The sequence below is a fragment of the Trifolium pratense genome, linkage group LG4 (assembly GCF_020283565.1).
Source record: "Trifolium pratense cultivar HEN17-A07 linkage group LG4, ARS_RC_1.1, whole genome shotgun sequence".
NCBI classification, from domain to species: Eukaryota; Viridiplantae; Streptophyta; class Magnoliopsida; order Fabales; family Fabaceae; genus Trifolium; species Trifolium pratense.
The window spans coordinates 42666315-42686527 of record NC_060062.1 but is presented as its reverse complement, the minus strand read 5'-3'; the positions used below and the strand labels follow the sequence as shown (position 1 = coordinate 42686527).

Here is a 20213-nt window from a genome sequence, read left to right as displayed (position 1 = left end):
TTTTTGTCCTCATGAAAAGGAGAGATGGTTGGCATCTCCTCTGATTGGGACAGGAACAGCTTTCGGGCTTTCCTGTTACACACCTCGGTTAAGGCTGTCCACCTCTCGGAGGTTGGATCTATAACCAATTAGTTGAATTACAATCAGATTAGTATCTAATTGGAACAAACTTCTCATTTCAAGACCAAAATCAATTATTTTATTATGCTGTTGTTTATTTTAAGCACTTATTTACTGTTTTATGCTTATGAAGTACTAGTAGCATATTTATTAGTCTTTTCTAGATTTTCCATGCCAAAATCAATTAAATTTTGAGCACACTTTTCTAATCTCTCCATCAACACCAGTCTTCACATCTACATTACTCAACTTAATCATAGCCTTTGGAAATTCAAAATCAAATCTAAACCCCAATAACCCTCTAAAATTCCCACCATAATTTTGCACCACCCTTCTTGTAGCAGAATCATCCCACAGCCTTTGGTCTGACTCTAGAATCCCGTTACCATCGCGTACATTTTTGAAGAAACTCACATCAAATTTGGCTGGACTATCTTTGTCCAAAGCCACCCTTCTCAAGCCATCACCATTTTTTGGACATAGTACTTTAAGTTGAGCTAAGAAAGCTTGGTTAATAGTAGGATCAGCATTGCCAGTGGTTGTGAAATTGTATAGACGATAACTAAAGAATCTGCAATCTGTTTGGCCTATGGTATGTGCACCTTCACACAAATCAAGAGTTTATGTCATGCATAAATAAGTATATACCAAATACTAGTACATGATATTGATATGTCTAAAAAATTTGAAGAAGTGTTGAAAATTAGAGACAGGTTTTATTTTTTCGTCGGTGATTCAATTTTGTTTATATATAGATTAGATGCTGTGAAAGAAAACATACCAAGTAAGGTAACAAGGTCATGATCATCTAGACCTTTGGCAGCAAATTTTTGTCTATGGACAGAAACAGGTTCAAGTGGAGAAGGCAAGTTTGAGGCTTGAGATGATAAAGAAATCCTTCCATCTCTTCTTCCTGTAGGTACTGACCAACTTGGGCCATCACTCTGTCATGTTAACAAATCACAAGTATTAATTTTATCATGGTTGTGTTGTGCATGTCGCGTGTGGTAGAGTTTGAGTAAGTTTTAAGATTGCTTTAATACCAAATCGACGGCATCACGAGCTGCCAATGCTAGAATGTCAGCACATGAGACTACTCCAGGGCATATGGCTTCTATTTGTGATTTTGCATTATCTATCACTTCAAAACCTCTTAGACCAAGATTTGGCAATGCATTCCTCTCTGCTGAGAAGCCTGCAATCAATATGGATCCATCGCAGCCCTGTGGGAGTGGAAGAGATATCGTCAGATGACTATACTGTATATCAAAGTAAATGAGACTATGGATCCATCTTAATGTTTGAGATTTCACTACTCTAAAGCTAGTGTTCAAGTGCAAAGTTGACAAATTATAATATATAGTTAATTAGAAATTCAGCAGAATACTTTTCAATAATCTCATAATTTTCCTATGTAAACTTATTTTATTACAGCTTGAACTATTACTTATTTTCAACTAACAGGTTTGGTTTTTCTTTTTCTCTAACGAGCTTAGTAGCGAAACTCACACATACACTAAGTGTTGAGATATAGAGAATTTTGCAGGTTCGAACTCGCTCCCAAGCATATCAAAAGTCGCGGGCAGCCTTTTATCATGTGAGTTGTACTTACATGGCACATGTATTACTACAACCTTTGTAAAAGAAAATCTATATATAACATATGGTTTTATATAAGGAGGGTGATTTAGCTTACTTGGACAAAGCAATCATGAAAATGAAGCCTGAGAAGGGCAGGAGCAATGGTTGGATCTTTGTTGAAGTAAGATACAACTGTGGACCGTACGATGGACTCAGCTGTTGGACATGAAGTTGAATAAAACCCACTTTTCAGTTGGGCTTTAGCTTCCAAAGCCATCACCAAAATCACTAGTAAGCCCAATTTCACAATCATTTTGTACTAAAATGAAAACTGAAACAAGTATTCTTTTGGACACAACTTCACACTGGATTTTATGGTTCTATCACTCCCTTGCTTGCAGAGCATTTGTATCACTGATTGTCACTTATATATAATGGTTTGTCACTAGGCAAAAGTGGATATCACACTATATGATTGAGCTTTTCTTAATTATTTCATTCTGAATGTGGATTATAAGGTATTGGCCAATAAGCCAAATACATTCTCTTAAAGTGGAGATATATGTGTATAAATTAAAAAAAAAATATATTCTTCAACATCAGTTTTTGACGTCAAATACATCAGTATCTTTTATTTTTTGACGTGTACTTTTGAAATATGTACTAGTTATCGAGATAAAAACATAGGTGTTGCATGTATATATTTTGATGTTCAAATAACACAACGCTAGATTAAAAGATACCTTTCCATTTTATGTTTTTTCTTAAGTTCACATTAGAGATTCGAACCACGAGGTACTATTTCCATCAATCTCATTTGATCTGTCAATGTGATGCATCTGCTTTATTCCTCAACACGTTTCTGCTTTTTCTATCTCTCATATCTGCCCATGCTCATCTTTTTTCTTTATAATTCTTTACTTGTTTTGGTTTTGTTCACACTAGTAGTTGGTTCATGTATTTAAGTGAAATTTTTTAGGTATAATTCTTTAAACAAAAATTGCAAATGGAGCATCAAATTAAAGTGGATTAACTGTAAAGCACTAGGAGGAAAAAACTAATAGTTGAATAACAATCAGATAATCACTATTAATAGTTAAATCAAGTCATATATTGCTTCCAAATTTGCTCTCTTAATGGTTAATAATTACAGGTGACACATGTAATGTAACCAGTTAAAAATATGGCTAAATATCTACTATAAAATTATATACTATTTACTATATGCTATTGTTTGGTAAAATAACAGTGAATTTTTTACTTTTTTATGCTTATGATTGAAGTATTTTTTAGGCCTTTTTGATCGTATAAATCTGAAACTAATCAAAGCAACACAAGAAATGAGTCAGTGTGAATGACCATGGTCTATTCTAGCTAAAGCCATAGCACTAAAGTTGTAAGTGTCAAAGAAATTTTGCCTTTGCAAAGTGTCAAAGAAATTTCTGTTTTCCTCCCGCCCCACACGGTTTATGCAGACGAAACTTTATCTTTTCTTGATTCTTCCTTGATTGATGGTGTACATTAATCAGTGAGCATAACATGTGAACCACTTGTTATTATTCATCATGCATACTAAGCAGAAAATAAAAAACAAAGTTGAATAACAATCAATTTGACTCCATTAAAACATCAGATGAGTCATCCAAATGTTACAACAAGTATTATTATTTCTGTTTTTCTCCAATATAATTGTTGCACAATTATAATGGTAAGATTAGTTGTTTAATTTATGTTGGTTAATCTGTTAAAATCAGAATGATATTTTTAAAATCTTTCATCAAACTGAAAATTTGATTTAAAGAATGATATTTTCCCCTATATTTTTCTGTTATATAACAAAACCAATTAATCTTGTTAATGTTTAAGTCAAATTAAAATTATAAGAAAATACTAAATATATGCTGCTAAATTGTAACATTAATTGACATGAAGAAGAACTACATTAGTTTTTGGCTTGCTATCTTTATTTTTGCGCTACACAAGAAAACTTTAACAAATGAAAGAAAAGCAATGACAAAAATTAACAAACTGGAAGCCACATGAGGAATGGCTGCAACATTTTCTTCAGGCAGAATTGGAAACTGGACATGGAGGAATTGCTATATCAGTAACTCCTTCTAATATCAACACCACACCCTTCATTGTTGGCCTGAGAAAAGGGTCATCTTGGATACACCAAAGTGCCACATTAACCATATTTTCCAGGACATCTTTATCGATGACTTCCCAAGGAACAAGCTTACTTACCTCTCCTACAACAAAAACCTTATAAGTGTTAGAAATAATATAAAACCATTGATATGGCTCTATCCTAACACCTTAAGGTTTTGGGATAATCGGTTATTTGACATGGTATCAGAGCCTCTATGACTAAGTGGTCTAGAGTTCGATCCCCGCTCCCCTCACTTTCTAATTAAAAAAGTGGAATTTAAGCATATGGTAGGTGGGCCTATGCATTATCCACGCTTCAAGCCCAAGTGGGCTCTTGCGTGAGGGGGCGTGTTAGAAATAATATAAAACCATTGATATGGCTCTATCCTAACACCTTAAGGTTTTGGGATAATCGGTTATTTGACATAAATATGTACAAAATTATTTATTTACTGTTTTATTCTTATCAATTAGCATATTTTTTTCTAACTGCTAAATGCTAATTGAGCAATACAAGAAGAGTACTTAATTAATGATCATGGGTCTATGGGAAATGGATCACAAGCAGTCGCGTTTTTCATGCAATGACGATATTTGTGGCTGTTTGATCTTGATTGGATGGCCTAGAAAAACATTTAATTTTTATTTAATTTAATAATTTCAAAAATATTGTGTTTAAATAAGGACCGTCCGATCTCGATCAGACAGCCTCCCTGATGCACGACTTTATGACTGCACCTAAACTTGGTCCGGGTCTATGCTAGCTAAAGGCAGAGCACCGAAGTTGCAAGTACAAACAAAATTTCTGTCTTTTTCCAGCCCCACAAGGTTTATGCGGAAGAAACTTTACCTTTTCTTGATTTTCCCTTGATTGATGTTGTACATTAATCAGTGAGCTGGGCATGTGGTGTGAACCACTTGTTATTATTGATCATGCGTGGAAATTCAGATTCCGGTTCCGGGAGGAAGACTTGAATTGAAGCAATGTATGGTAGTGAGTAGTCAACTCTTCAAAAGGACAATTATTAACCTCGTTCTTTCATACCATAATCAACTTTGATCCTTCCTTGACAGTTCTGGTTTGGCCAGTGAGTTGATCCGTAAAAATCATCCTTTTCTCTGAGACACCATAGAATTATATTATCTTTTTTCCCAAAGTTGTGGTTAACACAATCATGAAACGTAAAATAAACGAGAACAATGTAAGACGAGCATAATTTAAAGGTTAATGGTGCAAACAAAATGTAATATAATGACAAATTTGGGAAGAAAAACTTATGACCAATCCAAAAAATGGTTAAACATAAAGGACCATTATTATTTTATATTTTGAATTGAATGAAACAAACTCATTGGCAATAATATGAGGGCAAAAAATATAAAGTTTTTAACTTTCAAGCACAGCATGAAAATAAAGAAACAAAGTTGAATAATAATCAATGCTGAATCTAAAACATCAACCGCTACACAACATGGATTAACATGAGGAATAACCACATTAACTTTTGGTCATCATGTTCCTGTCAAATTAAATATTTAAGAAAATACTAACTATCTTCTGCTAAATTGTAAAATGAATTGACATGAGGAACTACATTGGTTTTTGGCTTGCTAACTTTATTTTTGCTCTACACAACATAGAGACAACCTTAACAACTGAAAGAAAAACAAAAATACATAAACATGACACAAATAAACAAACTGGAAGCCACATGAGGAACAGCTGCAACAGTTTCTTCTAAGCATGATTAGGATTCGGACAAGGAGGAATTGCTATATCAGTAACTCCTTCTAACATCAACACCACACCCTTCATTGTTGGCCTGAGAAAAGGGTCGTCTTGGATACACCAAAGTGCCGCCATAACCATGTTTTCCATGATATTGTTATCAATGACTTCCCAAGGAACAAGCTTATTTACCTCTCCTGCAGTAAAGCACTTATAAGCCCAACCAGAGAGAAGAATCTCCTCAGGTTCCAACACATTAACATCTAGGTTTCTTCTGCAACATAGAATCTCCAACAGCATTATTCCATAGCTATAAACATCTGCCTTCAGTGATATTGGGGTGTTCTTGTTCCACTCTGGAGCCATGTAGCCTCTTGTCCCTCTAATCACTGTGAAAGTTCTGGTTTGGTCCGGCATTAGAAGTTTTGCAAGACCAAAATCAGATATCTTGGCAGTCCAAAACTCATCCATCAAAATATTTTGAGGCTTTATGTCACAGTGAATGATTGATGCCTCACACTCTCCATGGAGATACGAGATCCCTCTAGCAATATCCAGTGCTATTCTTACTCTTTCATCCCAACCCGGACGTCTTTGACCACCAAACAGAAGCTTTCCAAGTGAACCATTGCTCATGTATTCATAAACCAGAAGCCTTTTAGAACCCTCAGAACAGAAACCAAGTAATCTAACTAGGTTCCTGTGGTGGGTTTTCCCAATGGCTCTCACTTCTGCTTGAAACTCCCTCTCTCCTTCTTCCACTAACTTCTCCAGTCTCTTTACTGCAATCAATCTATTGCCTTTGTTTAAGGCTCCTTTGTAAACTTTTCCAAAAGCTCCCTTACCCAACTCTTCCTTAAAATGATTTGTTGCTCTTCTCAGCTCATTGTATGTAAATCTTCTCAAAGCCAAATCTTCATTCAACCCTCCAAAGTTCCCAGTTTCTGTTAGCCTTTTATACTTTAGTACACGAATCTTGTACATGTAATGGATGGATATAAACATACCTGAACACAAAACGATGCTAAGTACCAAAGTAACAACAATAATATGCACTATTGCTTTGTTACTTGTACTCTTGATTGGAAGGGGAAAAGCATAAGGGTTTTCATGCTCCTCTGAGTTTTGGATGCTGTTGTTTCCAACCTTTATGAAAGTCGTGGTAGAATCGTAAGCTTCATATGTTCGTTTGACATATCTCAAAGGCAGTCCTTGTTTCGTGCAGCTTCCAGATTCATACTTTGCAGCCCAACAGTTGCAATCAACCAAACAAGCCAATGAGCATGCTTCTTCTGTTGGCATCTTGTCATCTTTAAAATAAGGATGGTCCTTCCATACAATATTGTTCATCAGGACCATGTTATAAAAGGTCAAACCATCTTTGTCACCTCTACACTCTACTTTTGAATAGTTCCTTTCACAGCCAAGAGTCTTTTCATTTTCATCTATATATTTATAACCAGAGAGACACTTGCACAATTGTTTGTTGTCATCGAATGTGCAGTAGCTGTTGAAGCCACAAAACCCTTTTACTGCACATGTCCTGCTGCTTGTTGGAAAACCTGCTATAATTTTGTCACTGCCATTGTTAACATAATGAGCATGCAGCCGAAAAAACCCATCAAAATCGAGGGTTGCACGATAAACAGTCTGGTGTCGTCCAGTATTTTGGTTTTCTTCAGCATGAATCAAAGTTTTAATAAGGTCATAATCACGGCTGCTATTCAAGATCTGCAGTAATCCTGTATTGTTGAGGTAAAGATGATATTTGACATTGACACCATTAGTATCTGACGCCCAATAAGCATCCCAAACTGTTTCTGTTGTGTATGCTGGATACAGAACAAGATTTCCATCAACTTGCATGTTGAGATGAAACCTTCCGGTTGAGTAATTGGTCTCTGACAAACTAGAGGACAGTTGGCCTCCACATGGTAGAGATTGACTCCCTAACAAAGTATCAGTTGGGTGATCGAAACTCTGCCATATGATCCTTGAATTATTATTGTCGCTGTATAGTACAAAGTTCCCAGAATCAAGCATGGAGGCAGAGGAAGCTCTTGTATTAGCATTAACAATAAGCTTCCCTTGTCCCTGTTGATCTGTTAGTATTATTGTACCATTAACGGTGAATTGTAGCTTTGCAGTTGAGGTTACTGGAGGATCATCCCGGTTTGCAGTCCATACTAGTGTGTTGTTTATCTTGCCAATCAACCAAATCCCAACGACAAAACCATTGTTGCCTTGTGGATAAAAGCCAAAAGCAAATAGGCAGGAAGGAGAAATCCACATAGAGTTGTAATCACTACTATGGGGGGAAAGTGAGGAACCCGGTGCTATCCGCTCTAGTAGTTGTGGTTTTGTTTGAGCTACTGTATTTGGTAATGATAAGGACATGAACAGCAGGAAGGTGATAGTTGCAATATAGGCACCCATAACTATTGGGTTTTGATTATCTCAGAGAGAAGAGAAGCAAAGTTGTTGTTTGTTAATGTCACTGCTTTGCATAGTTTATACTTTTACACTTAAAGGAAATTGGTGTCTTGGAACAGACATTTTGACACAAAATGAGACACTTCATTGTATTGGTACCTTTTTTTACCATAGAGGACTATTTTTGTATCATAATTATTCGGTTGTGTAATTATCAGTCTTGTAATTTGAAAGGGGTTTTATAAAAAGGGAGTACTTGAAAGAAAAATATATTTTAAACAAAACATTAACTCATCCTCTCTTGAAGGATAAAATTGTAAAAATAATATAATTTGTCAACAAATTTAATATCACAAATAACTTTTTTAATCTCCGTTATTTTTAAAAAGAGTCTTATATTTAGAGACGGATATAATATCTATCAATAAAGACAAAAAAGCGAACGGAAAAAAATCTAGGATGTTTTTACGGTAAACTTTGGTTAACGGTTATATTGAATCTGACTATAAATTAGTTAGCAATCTTATGTGTGGGGGAAAGAAACTTAAGAAAATATGGTTTTGGACTATAAAGATTGCGATGGTAAATTAAAAGAAAACGAAACCAAAGCGAGTAAATTTGAAGCGACCTAACAAACTAACCAATTAACTAACTAATTACTCTAACAAAACATAACTACTCAAATTTCCCTTTATTCTATAATAATCCTAACACAAAATCTTAAGGTATTAGGAATATGAATTGCCTCTCTTAAAAATCTAACAATGAAGTCATTCATAATTGATGTGAGACTATAACTACTCCCATTTGAATTCAATAGCATGTCCTTCTTTTTTTTTTTATTTTTAAAGGCAATAGCATGTCCATAAATTTATGTGATCCAAATTTCACGCACGGGCCAAGTCACAGAAAGACCATTTCCTTCTCTTATGAGATTAAATTTTTAAGATTCACACAAATTCCAATCAAAATAGAGAAAATACAGATGGTAGTTCTATTTTCCACCATATAGCTAGCTAGCACGACCACGACAACTAAGAATAAAAATCTTGTTAGCCATCTATACTTGTGGAACAAGGAGAGAGACGTGATTCCCTTGTTTGATGGAGCTAACTCAGGATAAGAAAGAATAAAGTATGTGTGTTTTTAGAGACATGTATGTCATATACTACACTTTTTTTTCTATTTTTTTGTCTTCGTTGAAAGGTATATTGCTATAAAGTAAAGTGATGTTAGAGACATGTATGTCATATACTAGACTTTTTTTCAATATTTTTGTCTTCATTGGAAGATACATTTCAATGAAGTAATGTGATGCTAGAGACATAGATGTCGTATACTATAATTGTTGTGAATTCGGATTGAATCACACCAATAAAATAATTGATGTGTGGAGCAAATAACGATTAAGCAATCAAATAATGAGATCGGCAATAAAAATCACAAATCAAAAGATAAAGCGATAAAAGAAAAGAACACAAGAGAATTGTTTACCCAGTTCAGTCAATGTGACCTACTCTGGGGGAGAGAGCAGTTCTCCGATCCACTATCAAACTTGTTCCTTGATTACAATGAAATTCACCACAAGAGTTACAAGATTTAGAGTTTTTCCTAAATCTACCCTAAGCCCGAATTTCTTCCCGTGACCAAGAAATTCAATATGAAAGTGTTTCCCAAGGTGATAGAATGTTTCCCTAACCCTAGAGTCTTCCCAAGATGAAATCTCTCAACCCTAGCCTTTTTGTTAGCCTTTGAAACCCTAAAAACCCCTTAAAAAAGTCAGAAAACGCATAACATATATATAGGCCCGCAGACACTACGCCTGAGCGCAGCCTCCCACGCCTGGGCGTGAGCAACCTGAGTTCAGCCCAGTTTTTCACGCCTGGGCGCCAACTCCCACGCCTGGGCGTGAGCAGGCAGAGACTACCAAAACATGATTTTCTGATTTTTACATTATTTCAAGGCAATATTCAACAATTCTCCACCTTGCCTTTAAATCAATGGTGATGTCGACTTCTCATCAACCATCGTGCTGCTCTCTCCAACCTCCGTCTACTCTTCAACGAAGTTAATCAAGTCCAAGCAATGCTTGAACTTAGCTCTAGGTAACGATTTGGTGAACATGTCAGCTGGATTCTCCTCCGATGCAATTTTCTCCACCATGATCTCTTTTGTCTCAATCATGTCTCTTACAAAATGCAACCGAATGTCAATGTGCTTTGTCCTTTCATGATACACCTGGTGATTTGCCAAATGAATGGCACTCTGATTGTCACAATGTATCTTCACACATCCTTGACTAATCCCCATTTCTCCAATCATACCCTTCAACCATATGGCTTCCTTGACCCCTTCAACAAGGGCTATGTATTCTGCTTGAGTTGTTGACAAAGCTACAACAGATTGTTGATTGGCCTTCCACGTTACCGCTGTACCGAACAATGTAAACACAAAACCCGATAAGGATTTTCTAGTGTCTATGTTACCTGCATAGTCCGCATCCACATATCCCTCCAAAGCATCTCTTCCTGGATCAGTTCTTGTGTACTTCAGACCACCCTCCAAAGAACCATTCAAATATCTCAGAACCCACTTCAAAGCTTGCCAATGAACTTGGCCCGGATTTGCCATAAACCGACTTACCACACTAATTGCATATGATAAATCAGGCCTACTACAAACCATGCCATACATGATGCTTCCAACCCCACTTGCATAGGGAGTACTCTCCATCTTCTTTCTCTCATCCTCGGATTGAGGACACTGTTTTATCGACAACTTTGAATGGTGACCAAGTGGCGTGTTCACTACCTTAGAATCTGTCATTCTAAACCGCTCCACCACTTTCTTCAAATAATCATGCTGAGATAAGAACAACTCACCTTTACTCCGGTCTCTCAAGATATCCATACCAAGTATCCTCTTCGCATTGCCAAGATCCTTCATCTCAAATTCACCATTTAGTTTCTCCTTGAGCTGTTGAATCTCTTGCTTGTCAGAACTTGCCATAAGAATATCATCTACATAAAGAAGAAGGTAGAGAATGACTTTCAAATTCCTCTTCATCATGTACACACAACTATCATAGTTGCTTCTCACAAATCCAGTCTTCAATAAGAAATCATCAAACCGACGATACCACTGCCTTGGACTCTGCTTCAACCCATACAAAGATTTCTTTAACAAACACACTTTTGAATTGTCTTTCACAAAACCTTCAGGTTGTTGCATGTAGATAGTTTCTTCTAACTCTCCATGTAAGAATGCGGTCTTCACATCCATTTGTTCTAACTCAAGATCATACATGTTAACAATCGCCATAAGTACCCTTATAGAACAATGTTTCACCACAGGTGAGAAGATTTCGTTGTAATCAATCCCCTCAACCTGAGTAAAACCCTTTGCTACAAGTCTTGCCTTATACCTTGGTGCTTCGACCCCTGGTATACCTTCTTTTCTTTTGAACACCCACTTGCTACCAACTACCCTTTTATTTTTAGGTAATGGCACAAGCTTCCAAGTCTGGTTCTTCTCCAATGAAAGCATTTCCTCATTCATTGCCTTCAACCAGTCTTGACTATCTATGCTTTCTGATGCTTCCCTGAAGTTCTTTGGTTCCGAGTCTTGCACTTCTTCAGCTGCATTCAAAGCATAACAAATAAGGTCAGCATAACCGAGTCTATTAGGTGGACGAATAACTCTCCTCTCCCTATCTCTTGCTAGCTGATAGTCAGGAACAGTTGTTTCATCACTTCCACTTTCATCAGGTACTTGAGTCTCATCCTCCTTTTCCCTCTCATCTGTGGAAGGCTCCACCTCAAACTGAATTCTCTCCACCCCCGTTTCTGGTCTTTTCTCAAGGTCTTTGCACTTCATCCCCATTCGGGTCTCATCAAAAGTGACATCCCTGCTTATGATAAACTTTGATCCTCCAGGCTCCATCTTCCACAGCTTGTAACCTTTCACACCTTCAGGGTAACCAATGAAAACACACTTCACAACTCTAGCATCAAGCTTATCTTGCTTGACATGTGCAAATGCTAAAGCTCCAAAGATTTTCAAGTTAGAGTAGTCTGCCGGCTTGCCACTCCAAACCTCCATAGGTGTCTTTAGATCAATTCCTGTTGATGGACATCTGTTGATCAAATATGCAGCAGTGTTAACTGCCTCTCCCCAGAAACTCTTGGGTAATCCAGCTCCCAACAACATACATCTCACGCGCTCCAGCAAGGTCCTGTTCATCCTTTCAGCCAGTCCATTCTGCTGCGGTGTGTATGCAACGATCTCATGCCTCTTTATACCTAGTTTCCTGCAAAACTCATTAAACTGCTCTGAAACAAACTCCAGGCCATTATCAGTCCTTAAAAGTTTTAGTTTACTTCCTGTTTGATTTTCTATTAAGGTATGCCATTCTTTGAATTTTTCAAAAGTGTCACTTTTATTCTTTATTATGTAAACCCATACCCTCCTAGAGTAATCATCAATTATTGAAAGAAAATATGAACCTCCCCCATGAGTAGACACAGATGCTGGACCCCAAAGATCCGAGTGAACATACTCGAATGGCCTAGTAGACTTATGCACTCCCACCCCAAACTTAACCTTATGTTGTTTTCCTAGAGTACAATTATCACAAAAGTCTAGTTTGTTCAATTTTTCTTTCCCTAGTAAACCTTGTTTAGCTAGTTCAACTAAACCCCTTTCACTAACATGACATAACCTCAAATGCCATAGTTTAGTTATGTCTGCATTTTCAACACTAGTTACTAATGCATTAGAAATAACAGTTGAACCTTCTAAAATGTAAAGACCATTCATTTTAGACCCCTTAGCAATTACTAATGCACCATTAGAAATTCTCATTACCCCACGTTCAATCCTAGTACAATACCCTAGATTATCAAACATGCTTATGGAAATTAAATTTCTTTTAAGTTCAGGAATATACCTCACATTCTTCAAAAGGAAATCACGATCGTCATACATTTTAAGACAAATAGTACCCATACCTTGAACCTTGCACGCTTTATTGTTACCTAGACGGACGACTCCACCTTCTTTAAGCTCCAAAGTTTCAAAGTACTCATTTCTTGGACAAATGTGATATGAGCACCCCGAGTCCATGACCCAGCTCTTTTCAGGTTCCCAACTTGTAACTGTCAATGCTCCTGCACTCTCATAACCTTCCTCTTCACTAACGGCAATTTGAGCTGACGAAATACCACCACCCCTTCTCTCAGGGCAGTCCTTCTTGAAGTGACCTGGTTCATGACAATGATAGCACTTTAACTTGCCACCACCATCACCCTTTGACCTAGACTTGGACCTATGCTTCTTTCCCTTCCCCTTACTTTTGTTCTCGCTTCTTCCTCTCGCCACATTCAGCCCTTCTCCGCTGTCATCAATCCTCAAGTCTCTCATCTTAGTCATCTCCTTGGTTCTCAAAGCCGATTGGACTTCATCCAAGGTGATAGTACCTTCTTTTCCATAGAGCAATGCATCCTTGAGGTTTTCAAATGACTTAGGTAAAGCACACAATAGGTGGAAAGCTTTGTCCTCATCCTCCAAGTTCACATCAATGTTCGCCAAATCATCAATAATCTTATTGAACTCCGAAAGCTGCTTAACCACGGACTTGTTCTCCGACATACGATAGAAGAACAACCGTTCTTTCAGACACTGCTTATGTGCCAAGGACTTGGTCATATACAATGCATCAAGCTTCGACCACATCCCTGCAGCAGTCCTCTCCTTTGCTACTTCTCTCAACACATTATCCGCGAGGCACAAGATAATGGCACTCAATGCCTTATCATTCATCTCGTTCTTCTCTGCTGCTGAGAAAGTATTAGGCATGTTCGCAATTCCTAACAATGAAGGTGTGAAAACACAAGAAGGGGGGGTTGAATTGTGTTTTACTCAAGTTTAAAACTTTTTCAAGTTCTTAACTTAACTACAACAGCAGCGGATAAATAACACAATAAAATACGTTGAGAGAGAGAGAGAGATCACACAAGCAATTTATACTGGTTCCTCTCACAAAACGAGAGTAGTCCAGTCCCCTTGCACTTCCAAGGGATTTCACTATAATCACACAAGATTACAACTGCTCAAGCACACAAGCAAGAGACTTCTCAACAATGCTCAAGCACACAAGCTTAAGACTTCACACTTAAGCACACAAGCTTAAGTTATCTCAAGTACTAGATGTAATAAAGTAATGGAAAGTATACAATAGCTCTTAGACAGAACCTAGAAGAACAAATACTAAATATTTGAACTAAAAGTGCAACAACACAGTTCAGAGGTTCAGAGCTTTGTATGAGGAATTCAGAGTTTGTTCGAGCGTGATAGTAATCCCTTGATCAATAATCCTTTTTTTTTTTAATACAACTGATTCCTTTAGTATATATACGACTAGAAAAGAGTCGTTGCAAAGATGACCGTTGAAGTAGATAACCTTTTGTCTTCAAGCAGCCTGTCTTGATGCAGTTTGGTTGTATCCAAAACTAAGTAAGAGTTTCAGGTACTTTGACTACTGCAGAGAAGACTTTCCTTATTCAGCTAACACAACTGATGACCCACGTTCTCAAAAGAGGACAGACAAAAAGAGATTAGCTGTTCTGATCAGGCTTGAGAGGTCCTTTTCTTCATTGGTAGAAGAGTTGACTTGCAAAAGAGAATCTTTACAAACTTCAAGAAGATCACCAGAGCTTGATGAAGTTAAGACCTTAAGAGGTTCTGAAGACTTCATCGTCTGAAGTTTACAACTTCTGAGTCTCACGATCTTCTGAGCGCTTACGAACATCTGAAGTCCTTATCTTCTGATCATTAATCAGAGCTTAATTGAATCTAAGTCCTGCACACTTAAATTAAATTTTTAGTCCTTCCAATTGTTTATTAATACTTTGTTATCATCAAAACCTTAATAGATTTAGGGGCAAACATTTTTAAATCAATTTTGTTCCAACAATCTCCCCCTTTTTGATGATGACAAACATAAGTATTAATTGACAATTGTTGTTAAATTAACTTATCATGTTTCTCTTAGGTTTGTGAGGTTTGCAAGCTCCCCCTAAGATTGATACTCCTTAAAGCCTAAGCTTTAAGTTTTATCCATGATATTTTAATTTAGTATAAGATTAAGATACTTTGAAATAAAATTGTTGGCGTTGTATGGTTGGCCTCATTTTGCTAAAACATGTGAGTCCTCTTGATGTGGAACTACACGCTTCCACCATCCAGTATAAGCAAGATGTTCGGTACAATGCTTCAACATTGGATACCACATCCAGTAGGCCGGGCCTGTGTATGTTGAGATCTCGCGCCTAAGTTCTAAATATGGAATCCACAATAAATGGTCGTTTGTGATAAGGAGCGTTGTCACGCATAATTATTAATGGATCTCGTGATCAAGTGTTGCTTGTTAATCAGATCTTCAAGTTAAGGAAACAAAACATTTGAATTAAAGATTATTTCTTGAAAGGAACCATTAATCATGCTGAGCTATTGAAGCCTAATTGAAGACCTAGCCTGAGCTCGTGAAGGTTATTTAAAGAAGGTTGACTCCATTGTTCAAATCACTGAAACTAGAATTGAGTCTTACAAAGCGTGAGTTTAGGTTTTAGTATTGTGTTTATTGTGTTCTAAGTCTTGTGTTGATTTCCCACTAGACTAGGAACTGTGTGTTTTTGCATTGTAATATCTCTGGAGCTTCTAAGCAAGGAGATAGTGTGTGTGAACCATTCCTAAGCTTTGAAGTACGGAATTGGTGTGTGTTTTATGAAGTGTGTCTTCACCTATTGAATCTAGAAGTGTACGATCACAGTGGCTGTGATTAAGAGGAGGTGAGCGGAGGTTCTCATACCTAGGTGTGTCTTAGGTAGGATATAGCACGGGTGGTGATTAGGTGAGAAGTCATAAACGGGAGGTTTATTGAGGGCTTCAAACTAATACTATCATAGTGGATTCACTCCTGGATTGGTATCCCCCAGAGTAGGCTTATGCTGAACTGGGTTAACAAATCACTGTGTTAATTTACTTTCAGTTTGTTTAGTTTATTATTCCTTGTGTATGCGCTGTTGGATGTTGGATCATTGATTCACGCATTAAAAGTGAACTAAAGTGGTGAAGCGTTGAGTACAACATCTTAATACTAGTGTGCCAGAATTTCAATTGGCATCAGAGCAGGCACCCTGCTCGAAACTCAGGGTGAGCTTCAGGGACGGAAATTTCTGGTGAGATGGACAAGGAAGGAGGAACGGTCTCTAAACCACCACTGCTAACTGGGCCTGAGAACTATGACTACTGGAAAGCTAAGATGATGGTGTTTCTTAAATCCATTGATAGCAGAACATGGAAAGCTGTAGAAAATGGATGGGAACCCCCTATGGTCATTGATAAGGATGGGAAGGTTACAGGTGAAATCAAGCCTAATAAAGACTATTCCAAGGACGAGGATGACTTAGCTCTGGGAAACTCAAAAGCCTTGAATGCCATATTCAATGGGGTGGACATCAACATGTTCAGACTTGTTAAACGATGCACTGTAGCCAAACAGGCGTGGGAAATACTCAGGAAAGCACATGAAGGAACCAACAAAGTAAAGCTGTCCAAACTTCAGATGCTTCGCACAAACTTTGAAAATCTGAGTATGAAGGAAGAAGAGACTATTCATGACTTTCACATGAATATTTTAGAATTTGCAAATTCATTTGATTCCTTGGGAGAACCCATATCAGATGAAAAACTGGTGAGCAAAATTCTCAGATCTCTACCTAAGAGGTTTGACATGAAAGTAACAGCAATAGAAGAATCTCAGGATCTGGCCAACATTCAAGTAGATGAACTAATAGGCTCACTTCAAACCTATGAGATGAGCATAAACCAAAGAAAAGAAAAGAAAAACAAAAGTTTGGCTTTTACTTCTAATACTACAGAAGATGATGAGATAAATATGGAAAGTGATGAAAGTTTATCTGAAGCCATGGTGTTACTTGGAAGACAGTTCAACCGTATCATGAAGAGGATGGATAAAAGAAATAAATTCAATGGTCCAAGCACCAAATCTGACTTCAACAATAAGTTCAATGGTCCAAGCACCAAAACTGACTTCAACAAACCTGTGTCCAGTCAAAGGAGGACCAGAAGTGATGACAAAAGTACTTCATCTAGAGGAGTTCAGTGTCATGAGTGCGAAGGATTTGGTCATATCAAATCTGAATGCCCTACTTTTCTGAAGAAGAAGAAGAGTCTTGCTGTTACTTGGTCAGATGAGGATGATTCAGAAGAAGATGAAGGTGAATCTGCAAAACTTGTCAATGCATTGACAGGTGTCTATGAATCTGATGTTGAATCCTGCGATGAAACATCATATGAAGAACTTCTGGCTACCTATAAGGACTTATTCATCAGGAGCAATGAATTCTGCAAAGCCTTGGAAAAACAAAAGGAGACAAATTGTCAACTTCAGGCCGAGAAGAATGAATGTCTGGATATAATTAAGACTCTCAACAAAGAGATTGAAAAGCTGAATGAAGACTTGGAGCATGCTAGAAAACAAGTTAGGGTCTTTGCATCAGGAGAAGAAAAGTTTCAAGCCATGCTTCTAAAACAAAGTGCTGGTAAGAAACCTATTGGTTTTGATTACGAGATAGTGGATCAAGAAATGGGTTACAACAAAGCTACAATCACTACCCCCATTGATAAAACTTTTCCTGTTAGTGGTGGGTTACTACCTCCTCATCCTCCCACACATCAGGGAACTGACACATGGTTAAAACCCAAGCAGCATGTCCAGACTAACTCGATGCCTCAACACCCGCCTCACCATCGATATAACAGGTCAAGATCTAGGACTAAAAGAAGGAATTGGAGGTGTCATTATTGTGGTAGGAAAGGGCACATTAGACCTTATTGCTACAAGCTGTACGGATATCCACAGAATTCACGGCCACTTGAACCCAAATCTGAGAACGTGAATGTCAAGAAAGAGTGGAAGAAGAAGGAAGATGGTGTAAGCCTGATAGCTCATACTTCACTACGGGCATCATCTAGACAAGATTGGTATTTTGACAGTGGATGCTCTAGACACATGACTGGAGTGGAAGGGTATCTAGCCAACCTAAGGTCCTATGCCACAAGCTTTGTAACATTTGGAGATGGAGCTAAGGGAGAAATAAAGGGAATTGGGAACCTAATTGATAATGGGTTACCAAACTTAGACAATGTTCTGTTAGTAAAAGGACTTACAGCAAATTTGATCAGCATCAGTCAACTATGTGACCAAGGCATGAAGGTGAACTTCACTCAATCAGAATGCCTTGTTACAGATGAAGAAGGAAGACTGATAATGAAGGGAGTAAGGTCCAAAGATAATTGTTACTTGTGGGTGTCTGAAGAAGGAAATTATATGTCTACCTGCCTCATAAGCAAAAATGAGGAAGTCAAACTCTGGCATCAAAAGTTGGGTCATCTACACCTGAGAGGAATGAAAAAGGCCATAGCTGAAGAAGCAATCAGAGGATTACCCAAGCTAAAGATAGACGAAGGAACAATATGTGGAGAATGTCAGATAGGCAAACAAACCAAGGTGGCGCACCCAAGGCTTCAACATCAATCTACTACCAGAACACTTGAATTGTTACACATGGATTTGATGGGACCTATGCAGACTGAAAGTCTTGGAGGAAAAAGGTATGCTTTTGTTATGGTGGATGATTTCTCTAGATTTACATGGATAGACTTCCTTAGAGAAAAATCAGATAGTTTTGAAACATTTAGAAACTTATGTGTACAACTTCAAAGAGAAAAGGGGTCTGTCATTATAAGGGTCAGAAGTGATCATGGAAAGGAATTTGAGAATAGCAAATTCTATGATTTCTGTGCAGCAGAAGGTATCCAACATGAATTCTCTGCTCCTATAACACCACAACAAAATGGTGTAGTAGAGAGAAAGAATAGAACCATTCAAGAGTCTGCTAGAGTAATGCTTCATGCCAAGGGTCTTCCATATCAGTTCTGGGCAGAGGCTATGAGTACAGCCTGCTACATACACAACCGTGTAACACTCAAAAAGGGAACATCTGTAACCTTGTATGAATTATGGAAGGGAAGAAAGCCAACTGTGAAACACTTTCACATTTTTGGGAGTAAATGCTACATCCTTGCTGACAGAGAACCAAGACGAAAACTTGATCCTAAAAGTGAAGAAGGTATATTTCTGGGATATTCCTTGAATAGCAGAGCCTACAGGGTCTATAACACAAAAACCAAAATCATTATGGAAACGATCAATGTTGTGATTGATGATGCACCATCCACTCAACCATCGGATGTGGAAACAGAGGTTGAACCATCTCCTGACAACTCTGATGAGATGACACAAAGTGAAAAGTCTGAACTAAAAGGTGATGAATCTGATCAAGACTCTGTACCTGCCCCAGCAAAAGCACCATCTATTAGGACACAGAAGAATCACCCTAAAGATTTAATCATAGGTGATCCAGACCAGGGCATTGCTACCAGAAGAAAGATTGATGCTATTTCAAACACTTGTTTTGTATCAAAATTTGAGCCTAAAAACATAAAAGAGGCTCTTACTGATGAATTCTGGATTGAAGCAATGCAAGAGGAATTGAATCAATTCAAGAGAAATGAAGTCTGGGACCTTGTTCCAAGACCACATGGAGTAAATGTCATAGGCACTAAATGGATATACAAGAATAAGTCTGATGAGAAGGGTACAGTAACAAGGAATAAGGCAAGACTGGTAGCTCAAGGCTACACTCAGGTGGAGGGAATTGACTTTGATGAGACCTTTGCTCCCGTGGCAAGACTTGAATCCATAAGGCTACTTCTTGGTGTAGCTTGCATCCTCAAACTCAAACTCTACCAAATGGATGTCAAGAGCGTTTTTTTAAATGGGTATCTTCATGAAGAAGTGTTTGTTGAACAGCCCAAGGGGTTCATAGATCCAAATCATCCGGATCATGTCTATAAACTAAAAAAGGCCTTGTATGGCTTGAAACAAGCACCAAGGGCTTGGTATGAAAGGTTAACTGAATTCCTGATCAACCAAGGATACAAGAAAGGTGGAAATGACAAGACCTTATTTGTCAAAGAAATGGATGGAAACTTGTTGATAGCACAGATATATGTTGATGACATAGTCTTTGGAGGGATGGCGGAACCGATGGTC

The 20213-nt window shown here is 37.7% G+C and overlaps 2 protein-coding genes and 1 non-coding gene across 3 annotated transcripts; 1 reads left to right on the top strand and 2 right to left on the bottom strand.

Moving 5' to 3' along the window:
• The first annotated feature begins 5 nt into the window (after positions 1 to 5).
• LOC123882559 lies at positions 6 to 136 on the top strand. The gene has a single exon (XR_006799884.1). It is a non-coding gene; the product is annotated as a U6atac minor spliceosomal RNA (small nuclear RNA).
• Positions 137 to 253: 117 nt separating this feature from the next.
• LOC123921321 (peroxidase 25) lies at positions 254 to 2424 on the bottom strand. Its single transcript, XM_045973813.1, has 4 exons — positions 1817 to 2424; positions 1164 to 1343; positions 902 to 1064; positions 254 to 722 (listed from the first exon to the last, which is right to left on the bottom strand). Exons 1-4 carry the CDS (start codon positions 2012 to 2014, stop codon positions 301 to 303), a joined length of 963 nt encoding a protein of 320 aa, XP_045829769.1. The 5' UTR covers positions 2015 to 2424; the 3' UTR covers positions 254 to 300.
• Positions 2425 to 3598: 1174 nt separating this feature from the next.
• Positions 3599 to 8256, bottom strand: LOC123921320 (G-type lectin S-receptor-like serine/threonine-protein kinase LECRK1). Its single transcript, XM_045973812.1, has 2 exons — positions 5793 to 8256; positions 3599 to 3967 (listed from the first exon to the last, which is right to left on the bottom strand). Exons 1-2 carry the CDS (start codon positions 8015 to 8017, stop codon positions 3766 to 3768), a joined length of 2427 nt encoding a protein of 808 aa, XP_045829768.1. The 5' UTR covers positions 8018 to 8256; the 3' UTR covers positions 3599 to 3765.
• Between the last annotated feature and the right edge of the window lie 11957 nt (positions 8257 to 20213).